The following is a 10,865-nucleotide window of genomic DNA, read 5'->3' on the forward strand; positions in this document are numbered from 1 at the left end:
CGTGAGGACAAAGGCAGAGCGACGTCGGGGAGGACCCCGGCAGCTGCACAACCACTGGCCCCGGGAACGTCGCTCCGCGGCGCAGATGGGCGCGGAGCACCCTCCGCCCCCCCACCTCCAAGGGGTCGGCCTCCCCGCTCCCGCGCCTGCTTCCGGATCTTCTTCAGCATCTCCCGCTAAGTCCAGCTTGGCCTCGCTCTCACCTGCCTCCTTCTCCTCGCCCTTGGCTTTCTGGACGCGTCGTTCGCGTCCCTGAGGGTCCTTGCCAGCCGCCCGCTTCCGAGCCATCTTGCTCGGGCAAGACCCGCTTCGCGAGTGACGCACCACGCCGCGGAAAGCAGCACGAGCTCGGGCCACGCCCCCAGGCGGGAAGAGGCGTGGCCACGCCCCTGCCTTTTACAGACCTGGCCGCACGCTTCAAGACGCAACTCCGCCCCAAAGACCAGTGAGCTCTGCGGGAAGCAAGAAAGGGCAAAACAGATTTCTTTTTACTTCCGGTGCCTTGCGTCCTCGCGTTTCCGGAGCCTGGACGGGCTAGAGAGATATCGCGAGAGGCGGGAAAGGGCGCAGGGTTTGAAACATGGCGGACGACGTGGACCAGGTGAGTGTCTGCTGAGGAGCTGGCTCCACAGCAGCTTCCCTGTCTGGCTTTGTGGACCAGGGCTGCTTTCTCCAAGGTAACCGACCCTGCCGACTCCCTCCGGGTCTCACGGGCTCAGGCCCTGAAGGCTTTTCTCTTAGAAGTCCGCCGGAAAACTTGCTACTGCGCTCGTTCGCCATTTCCTTTTTTCCGAGTCTCACTTTTATCTATAGAATGGGGATAGTTATCCTTGCCTGCCTCACGGAGCTGTCCGGATTCTGATAGAAAGCGTGACAGTCAAGTTAAGGAATTTTATCATTACTGAGCGCACCAGTTATTACTCATTCAACAAATGCTTAGGGAACATCAACTCTGTATGGTTAAGACACCGTTCAAAACACCAGGGACGCCAGCATGGACATACGTGATCACTGGTCCCACTTGGAGTTTGTATTGTCCCACTTGGGGAGGACAGATAAAAAGTAAACGTAGACATGTGGGATATATAGGAACTGTGATGTGGTAAGAAGGAAACAAGCCAGGAGCGGTATGCAGAACGGATAGTCCTACAGGCTTTGTCACCTGCTCTTCCTTTTTCCCAAAATACTTTTGCTCAGGTATCAATGTGGATCAGGCCACAACTTCTACCGACATCTCACTTCTCATCAAAGAGGACTTTTTGCCCACCTACATAAAAGAACACTCTTCCAGTCTTTTTATCTACTTCATAGCGTGTTATTTGTTCATATTAGTATAAGCTTTGTTTAATGTATCTCCTGCCCCTCCCCCAAAAAATGGATTTCTTAAGAGCAGTTTTGTTTTGTTCACTATTCTGTCTTCCCGGTTTAGAACAGCACTGGAAACATTTAACACATTGATTGAATGAATTGGGAGGCCTCTTTGAAAGGAAATATTTAAAGCTACAGAATGAAAAGGGTAGACTGCAGGCATCCCAGACTGAGGCTAAAGTAGGCTTCTGTCATGTGTATATTCTTATCTATATATCTATAAAAGCCTAATATGCTAAGTGTCCGTCCGATCTGTTGACTGGTTGGTCAACTGCTTGACCAGTTGCTGTGACACACACTGACCACCAGAGGGTGGATGCTCCGACTGGTAGGTTATCTTGCTGCTGGGGTCTGGCCGATGGAGACTGGGCAAGACGGGGCTGGACATGCCCTGGAGCCCTTCCACAGTCCCTTCCCAGCTGGCCAGCCCCCATTGACCCCAATCGGGACTGGGTGAGACAGCCCCGATCACCGGCCAGGCTGAGGGGACCCCCACCTGTGCATGAATTCATGCACCAGGCCTCCAGTAGTGTTATAATTATTTATATGCCTCTCTTGACTAGAATGAGCTTCTACAGGGCAGGGACTGACTTCTGTATCATTATAATCTAGTTGGTTAGCTCCGTGGTCGGCAAACTGTGGCTCGAGAGCCACATGCGGCTTTTTGGCCCCTTGAGTGTGGCTCTTCCACAAAATACCACGGCCTGGGCGAGTCTATTTTTGAAGAAGTGGAGTTAGAAGAAGTTAAAGTTTAAAAAATTTGGCTCTCAAAAGAAATTTCAGTCGTTGTACTGTTGATATTTGGCTCTGTTGACTAATGAGTTTGCCGACCACTGAGTTAGCTGGTTCTAAACAAACACCTGTTGAACTAGGGATGGGGACCAGTTGAGCTCAGGATATTTTTTCTCCCCTCATCTAGCCTTTTCAGACTGTAGAGCCAGTAATGTTCAGTCACCTTCTTCCAGTAGCCTCATGTGCTCACCGAAGAAGCTCTCCTTAAATAATTTTATCAACTCTTCTTCAGCCATCCCTTTCACATGGATGATCCCAAGTCATCATGGCCCTGATCTCTGAGACCTTTTCCAATGGTTCTTTAATAGAAACAATGACAATGACAACCATTTATAAGTACTTTCTGTTTGCCAGCTTCAATGTTAAATACATTAGCTAAATTTTAAAAAAATGTATTTTTATTGATTTCAGAGAGGAAAGGAGAGGAGAAAGAGATAGAAACATCAATGAGAGAGAATCATTGGTTGACTGCCTCCTGCACATACCCCACTGGGGATCGAGCCCACAACCCGGGCATGTGCCCTGACCTGGAATCGAACTGTGACCTCCTGGTTCATAGGTCGATGCTCAACAAGTGAGCCACGCTGGCTGGGCCATTAGCTCAATTTTTTAAAATGTGTTTTTATTGATTTTAGAGATCAAGGAAGGGAGGGGGAGAGAAAGAGAGAGAGAAACATCAATGTGAGAAACATCGATCAGCTGCACACACCAGGAATCGAACCTGCAACATGGGCATGTACCTGATGGAATCAAACTGGTGACCTTTCGGTGCATGGGATGATGCTCAACCAATTGTGCTATACCAGCTAGGGCTGTACATTAGTTAATTTAATCCTCATAAGAGTCATAATGGGAAGATTGTGGCTTCCTTATTTTATAGACCAGGAAATAGAGTTAGAGATGGTATAATCCCCCCCCCCCCCCAATTTTTATATATTGACTTGAGAGAGGGAGAGAGACAGAGACAGACATTTCACTTACTTTCACATTCATTGGTTGATTCTTGTAGTGCCCAAACCCAAGGTCGAACCTGCAACCTTGGTGTATTGGGATAACACTCTAACCAACTGAGCACCTGGCCAGGGCTGAGATGGCATAATTTTTAATCTCAATTCATAAGTATCAGAGTCAGGAGTTGAACCCACACTGTCTGATTCCAAAGCCAGTGCTTTCAGCCAGTATTCTATACTATTTGCTGAATGTATTACTCTTACTGGCCATTTGGCACCCAAAAGTCAGCCTGCCCCATATGAACTTAGTCTTCTCTCAAACCTTCATCTACGCATAGCATTCTGACTAGTGTGTAGTAGTCATTAAGTGAATGTTTTTCAAATTACAGTACTAAATGATATTTGAGATAAGGCTAATGTCCCTGATAGTGACTCCTTATACCCTGAAATTGGGTCAGACAATTTGTACTGTGAAGGAACAGATTACAGTCGTGATTATATTGCTAACTCCTTCCTGCGTATGTATGTTTCAGACCTCATTTGTATAGCACTTACTTTGTGTCAGGTATTGTTCTAAGCCTTCATTTATGTCATGTAATCCTTGGTATAACATAGGCACTATTGTTATCCACATTTTACAAATTATGAGACTGAAACATAGAGCAGTTATGTTATTTGCCCACATCACACAGCATGGCATTGATTTGAGTGCTACATTCTCTCTAGTAATTGTTATTACTAAGCCTGCTTCTTTTATCAGCAACAAACTACCAACACTGTAGAAGAGCCCCTGGATCTTATCAGGCTCAGCCTGGATGAGCGAATTTATGTGAAAATGAGAAATGACAGAGAGCTTCGAGGTAGATTACATGTAAGTAATCATATTATTTCCTTGTCATCCCTCGCTACCCTAACCCCTTGAAATGTAAAAACTGTCCACTGTAGAGGAGCCTTTTGAATGTAAAGGAGAATGAGGTGGAAGGCCTCATAAGTCAAATACAACTGTATTTTATTCATATTTTTAACATTTTTTCTCTTAGAAGTGATTTGTTTATTAAAGAACATGTTCATGCCGAAACCGGTTTGGCTCGGTGGGTAGAGCCTTGGCCTGCGGACTGAAGGGTCCCGGGTTCGATTCCGGTCAAGGGCATGTGCCTCGGTTGCGGGCACATCCCCAGTAGGGGGTGTGCAGGAGGCGGCTGATCAATGTTTCTCATCGATGTTTCTGACTTTCTATCCCTCTCCCTTCCTCTCTGTAAAAAATCAATAAAATATTTAAAAAAAAAAAAAAAAAGAACATGTTCATTTCTTTCATTTTGTCCCTTCTGTATACTTGCAAATAACATTTTTTCCATTCTTACTTAAATGTTCTTTAAATTACTGACATATACATAAATTTGTGTTTTCTTGTGAAAAAAATTAAAACAACCCAGATACATAGAGTAAAAGGTGAAATCCCATTTCTTCTATTGGTAACCACTATTAAAAATTAAAAATTGAGTCTATAGATCTTTTCATGTATATCCTATATAGTAAAAGGCTAATATGCAAATCAGCTGAATGGCTGAACGACCAGTAGCTATGATGCGCACTGACCACCAGGGGCCAGACGCTCAACACAGGAGCTGTCCCCTGGTGGTCAGTGTGCTCCCACAGGGAGCGGGCCTCAGCCGGCAGTTGGATATCCCCTGAGGACTCCCGGACTGCGAGAGGGCTCAGGCTGGGCTGAGGGACCCTCCTCCCCCGAGTGCACAGATTTCATGCACTGGGCCTCTAGTATTTATATATATCTGTCCATATGCATATATTTGCACTACACACACACACACACACACACACACACCATTCCTAAAAAAAGAAATGAGATCTTGCTACATAAATTTTTGAGTGCCTTTCTATTTCACTTAATCTTTTTGGAAATCATTGATCATGAGTACGTATAAATCCTTTATTTTTTGTTTTTTGTTTTTTTGTTTCTGTCAAACCCTCAACCAAGGATATTTTTTCCATTGATTTTTTTTTTTTTTTTAAGAGAGAGTGGAAGGGAAGGAGGGAGGTATGGGGGAGAGAGAAACATGGATGTGAGAGAGACACATGGATCGGTTGCCTCTTGAACACACCCTGACCAGGCTGGGAATGAATCTGCAACCCAGGTACGTGCCCTTGACCAGGAATCAAACCCTCTACCCTTTGGTGCACCAGCCGACATGCTAACCGTTGAGCAACACCAACCAAGGCTAGCAAGATTATTTTTTATTTGCATACTAGAGGCCTGGTGCACAAATTCGTGCACAGCCTATCGGACTGGGCCGGCCCTGTGCCTGGTCAAACTCCGGTTGAACTCTGGTCAAGGGGATAATTTGCATATTACCCTTTTATTATATAGGAGGCTAGAAGTTTGTGGTATAAGTATTATGTGTTACTTGTATTGAGCCATTTGCATATTGTAAGCCCTGTTCATTGTTTCTTAATTTATTAAATTTCTTTGTCCCTCACCCTCCCACTTCAGGCTTATGATCAACATTTAAATATGATATTGGGAGATGTGGAAGAAACTGTGACTACTATAGAAATTGATGAAGAAACATACGAAGAGATATATAAAGTAAGTCATGCAGTTCTATTAATTGTTTTTAAAATGCCAATTATTCTTAACATTCAACAGCTTAACACTTGTTTATAGCAAGTCTATCATGTTTTGACTCCTACTCATGGGCTCAGTAGAGTATAGCAATTAAAAGCAAAGTCTTTGGGGTCAAACAGACCTGGTTTTCAATACTGGTTTGGCCACTTCATACTGGGGTGCATTGGGCAAGGGAATTAACTTTGCAGGCTTAATTTCCTCATTGGTAAGCAGGAATACTATGATTCAATGCAATATGACAATGTAAGAAGCCTGTGTGCACTATTATGTGACAGTAATACTGGATAATGCTTTTTTTGTTTGATATGGACTTGATCTATCAATACTTAATAGAGACTTAAACTTGTAAATTTAAAAAACATTTATTAACTCATTAAAAATAATAAGCTTATTATGTTAATATAAGTAACATTTTTATGACTATTTTCTAAAATACTACTTAGTGAGAAGTATCTTTGTTTCACATTTTTGCAAATGTCTTTATTGCGTGGCTTAATGGCATCTAGCTTCTCACAACTTTTTTCTGCATTTAATGTGTTGTGATATATTATAATTGAAAAAAATCTGACCTCACAGATAGATAGTTGGAAAAGGGAGGGGGTATTTTTTGTGGTTATTTGCCTTTGATGCTATACCCAAACTCAAGAATGCTGGTTTCTTAAATGTTAGTTGCAGTGTGGAATCTGAAACCATGTTCATGAACTTTTCATACTCTTGTTATATGTAACTTAATTGGTCTACCTTGCACTTGGAGTGAATCTTTTACACGTGCATGATTTTATAACATCAAGCACTGGTAATTTGGAAAATATTAGTTCACTGAGTTATGCAGATCCTCCAAATGTTGGCACATTTCATTCTTCAAATATAAAAAAAGAAAATCCCATTTGTTGTTACGTATTTTAAGTATTCGGAAGCCAGTCTTTAGCCCTCTTAGAGCATAGTGGTTTAAATCTGGATCCAAACCTTGACTCCCTTGCTTACCAGCTATATAGTTGTACCAAATTATCCATCTGTCTGTGTCTAAGTTTCTTTGTAAAGTGGGGATAGTAATAGGACCCAGTTAATACAGCTGTTGAGGATTCACTGAGAGGTTACTTGAAGAGCCTTCAGATTAGCAATAGGTACATAGTAAGTGTTCAAATGTTAGCCTTTGTTGGTAGTTTTGCTTTATCATGGCTTTGTTCTTCTCTTCAACCACTCCAACTCTGGTGCTAGTTTTCTTTCTTTCTCTGAAAATGGGCTTTATTTTTTTAAATCTGCATTATTTTCCCTCAGACGTGCCGTTAGTGACTATTGTATGTTATCAGCCATCTACACTAATAAAAGAGAAACATGCAAATTGACCATCACTCTGCTACGCCCACCAGCCAATCAGGAGTGAGTATGCAAATTAACCCAACAAAGATGGTGGCGGCCACGGAGCTGGAGCGAGCAGGAGGCTTGGGTTGCCCCTGGTGACGGAGGAAGCCAAGCTTCCTGCCGCCCTGGCCGCAGCTGAAGGAGGGGCTGGGAGCCTGGGTCGCAAGGGGGTGTGGCCAGCCTGAAAACAGCCCTCAGCTCCTTACCCAGGCTGGCCGCACCCCCCCAAGCGGGACCCTCACCCCATGGGGGCGTGGCCGGCCTGCAAACCACCACAGGCCCCTTGCCCAGGCCGCCCCATGCCCCAAGGGAACCCCCACCCTGATTCGGGACACCCTTCAGGGCAAACCAGCCGGCCCCCACCTGTGCACCAGGCCTCTCTCTACTAATAAAAGGATAATATGCTAATTAGACTGGGAGACCTTCCAGATGTTTTTTTGGACAAAGCCATGGTGGCAGGGCCAAGGTAGAGGCGGTTAGAGGCCAAGAGGGGAGGGCAGTTGGGGGTGAGCAGACCAGCAGGGGGGCCAGTTGGGGGTGAGCAGGCCGGTGGCGGGGGGCCACTTGGGGGTGAGCAGAACAGCCGGGGGGTGCAGTTTGGGGTGAGCAGGCCAGCAGGGGGGCAGTTGGGGGTGAGCAGGCCAGTGGGGAGGGAAGGTGGGGGCGAGCAGGCCAGCAGGGGGGGCATTTGGGGGCGAGCAGGATGGCATGGGGGGCAGTTGGGGGTGAGCACACTGGCACGGGGGGCAGTTGGGGGTGATCAGGCTGGCAGGCAGAGTGGTTAGGGGCAATCAGGCAGGCAGGCAGGTGAGCGGTTAGGAGCCAGCAGTCCTGGATTGTGAGAAGGATGTCCGAGTGCCGGTTTAGGCCCGATCCCTGTAAACCGGCAGTAGGACATCCTTCGAGGGGTCCCAGATTAGAGAGGGTGCAGGCCTGGCTGAGGGACACCCGCTCCCCCCCTCCCCACCCCCATGCACGAATTTCGTGCACCGGGCCACTAGTGAGTATAACAGTAATCAGTACAGCATAAAAGCTTGGGCTCTTATTAGATCTGGGTTGAAATCCTGGCTGCTGCTGCTGCTGATTAACTTTGGGAAAATTATAGAAACTTTCTAGGCCTCTGGGACCCCCTCAGTTTTTGTTTTCTTTTAAACAATAGTTTATTGATTTGATAGATAGGATGGAAGGTGAGAAACATCCATCTACTGCCTCCTGCACACCCCCTACTGGGGATTGAGTCTGCAACTTGCAACCTGGACATTGTGCCCTATTTGGGAATCAAACCAGCAACCTTTTGGTGCATGGGACAAGCCCAACCAGCTGAGCCACCCGGCCAGGTGGGAACCCCTCTGTAAAATGCTAATACCTGTGTTTGCCTCTCAGGATTATAATAGGATACACTGAATTTGGTGCATAGAAAGCTGGTGGCATGTTGTAATAGGATTATACATAATCATAATTACACATAATTATGATTATATATAAGTCCATCTTCAGTTTCCTTCCTTTTCTGAGTTTCACTCTTATTTCCAACATTCTTATTTAAAAATTTTCCACTTTGGATGTTTTCTTAAATCTAGTACATCTAAAACTAAACTCTTGGTGTTTTTCACCTTCAAAAATTCCCTATTTCTGTTTATGATTTTTCTGTTATTTAGATCAAAAATCTGGTTACTTCCAGTCAGTTTTGTGGTCCAGTATCCCCAGTCAGTGTTTTTTCCTAGACATAACTTGTAGATGCCTTTATTTACTTCCTCACCTCTATTCCTGTCCCTCAAATTAATGTTCACTACCTTGAGGCCACTTGCTAAAGTGAGTTTGGGTGGGAAGCAATACCCTTAATCTGATCTTTGCCTAGGGCTGAGTTTTTTGGTTGTTTTCCTTTAATATGTGTTTATTGATCTCAGAGAGGAAGGGAAAGGGAGAGAGATATAGAAACATCAATGATGAGAGAGAATCATTGATTGGCTGCCTCCTTTACGCTCCACACTGGGGATCAAGCCTACAACCAGGGCATGAGCCCTGACTGGGAATCAAATCACGACCTCCTGGTTCATAGGTTGACACTCAACCACAGCCACATCAGCCGGGCAGGGCTGAGTTTGTTTAACTGAGAAGTTTTACTGGGCTTTGTTCGTTCCTCAAAGCTTTTCTTCCTACTTATGTCTACAGTTTGGGGTCTAAAAACAATTGGCTTTTCTAACCCTTTGAATCCTATTTCTTATAATCTCTGCTTGAAAACCAGTTACTTCTTTCCTGAGCTCATCTCTTTTTTATACTCCTTGCTGAGTGCATCAGGTTATCAGCAACACCTGCCAACATTTGACTTTTCCAATCTCTTCCCCTACAACCTATAGGTTTGGGAGGTCCTTGGGCCACTTTCCAAGTCATTGCAGGCAGTCTTACCATGTGTTTCCCAAGGCATAAGAGGATTTCAGACATTCCATATGTGTTTCATTACTGCCTAAGGCTTGACACCTAGGCAAACAAACACCCCAAGGTATCCATTTCATATGTTTGAGTGTGGTAACAACATGTAATGCACAATAGAATTTTATTTCTCCCCTCATAACCATCCTGAGTGAAGTTTTAGGTCAGTACAATAGCTTTCTTCCAGATGCTCAGTCAGGGGCCCAGGCTTCCTTTATCTTAGGGTTCTGCCATCCCATGGATTCTCCAGCAGTGGGAGGAAGACCATAGAAGGAAATTTATGGAAGGTTTATGGATCACTCAATCACTTCTGTTTACTTCTCATTGGTTAAAACTCAATCTCATGGCTATATCTGGTTGCAAGGGAGTATGAGAAATGTAGCTGTGTGCCTGAATGTAGCTGTGTGCCAGAAGAGGGGAATGGATATTGGTGGATAGTGCCATCTCTGCCCCAGTTATTGATATTCAGGAAAAGTAAACAGTAAACAGATAGTTTTTCTTTTGTACTACAAAGGTAAGTAATCAGGTTTTTTAATCAATTTGTTTGTGTTATAATGAATCTATGTTTGTTTTTTGTTTTCAAATTTCTCTCGTGAAAAACAACAACAAATAAACAATACTACTACATATTTGTGTAAATGTGTTCTGTTTTGTTTTGTTTCTTTTCTTCTTCTTCCAGTCAACAAAACGGAATATTCCAATGCTTTTTGTCCGGGGAGATGGTGTTGTCCTAGTTGCCCCTCCATTGAGAGTTGGTTGAAACAAAGAATATATCCTGTGTGGAAATTAGGAGACTTTATATGATTGCGTCTTTAAAGGTAGAAGATATTCAAAAGAGAAACCTGCGTAAATTTTGATATTAATAAATGACCAAGGATTCTTCTGCTCCTGAAAATGAGTTTATTTGCACATAACTCACAAATTCTTAAGCTAAATGGCATTTTTATTTTTCTCCAACCCTTCCAATAAATGTGTTCACTAAAATGCAGCCCTCTTTTTTAGGCGTTAATTTGCTCCATTGTTTTTCCCAGACAATTTCTGATTTTTTTAATTTAAATTAAATTTGATGTTTTCTTTTTTTTTTAATGCAGTCTCCTGTCTTTTGAATTCTTTAAAGTAAGCACATGTCTTATTTTCACTGTATTGGTACACATCTATGTTTGAGGTGCCAGGCTGAATACTATCAATATGCTTCTTTCCCTCCAGTCTTCTGAGAAGGCAGTTGTTTAAATCAATAATTGCAGGACAGTGAGATTAGTGCTGATAGAATAATGCATATATAGGATCCATAAGACACAGAGAAGAACTCCCAAATCAGA

General features: G+C 43.9%; 2 protein-coding genes across 2 annotated transcripts in view; one reads left to right on the top strand and one right to left on the bottom strand.

Annotated features, from left to right (window-relative positions):
- The window catches only part of XPC (XPC complex subunit, DNA damage recognition and repair factor), a 29,381-nt gene extending 29,029 nt beyond the window's left edge, over positions 1 to 352 (bottom strand). The window contains exon 1 of the mRNA XM_079794676.1: positions 204 to 352. Coding sequence (XP_079650802.1) covers positions 204 to 288 — 85 coding nt within the window. The 5' untranslated portion in view covers positions 289 to 352. The remainder of the gene's footprint in view (positions 1 to 203) is intronic.
- Positions 353 to 547: 195 nt separating this feature from the next.
- Positions 548 to 10,632, top strand: LSM3 (LSM3 homolog, U6 small nuclear RNA and mRNA degradation associated). The gene is made up of 4 exons (XM_079795432.1): positions 548 to 601; positions 3,871 to 3,981; positions 5,620 to 5,715; positions 10,226 to 10,632. Exons 1-4 carry the CDS (start codon positions 581 to 583, stop codon positions 10,304 to 10,306), a joined length of 309 nt encoding a protein of 102 aa, XP_079651558.1. The 5' UTR covers positions 548 to 580; the 3' UTR covers positions 10,307 to 10,632.
- Positions 10,633 to 10,865: the final 233 nt, after the last annotated feature.

Source organism: Cnephaeus nilssonii (assembly GCF_951640355.1).
Source record: "Cnephaeus nilssonii genome assembly, chromosome: 17".
Classification (NCBI taxonomy): Eukaryota; Metazoa; Chordata; class Mammalia; order Chiroptera; family Vespertilionidae; genus Cnephaeus; species Cnephaeus nilssonii.

What these genes read in the sequence shown, in the direction of transcription:
- LSM3 (XM_079795432.1), top strand. Translation starts at nt 581, where the DNA reads ATGGCGGACGACGTGGACCAG. An exon ending in AGCTTCGAGGTAGATTACAT is followed by an intron (nt 3,982 to 5,619) that starts GTAAGTAATCAT and finishes CTCCCACTTCAG; the next exon opens with GCTTATGATCAACATTTAAA. An exon ending in CATACGAAGAGATATATAAA is followed by an intron (nt 5,716 to 10,225) that starts GTAAGTCATGCA and finishes TTCTTCTTCCAG; the next exon opens with TCAACAAAACGGAATATTCC.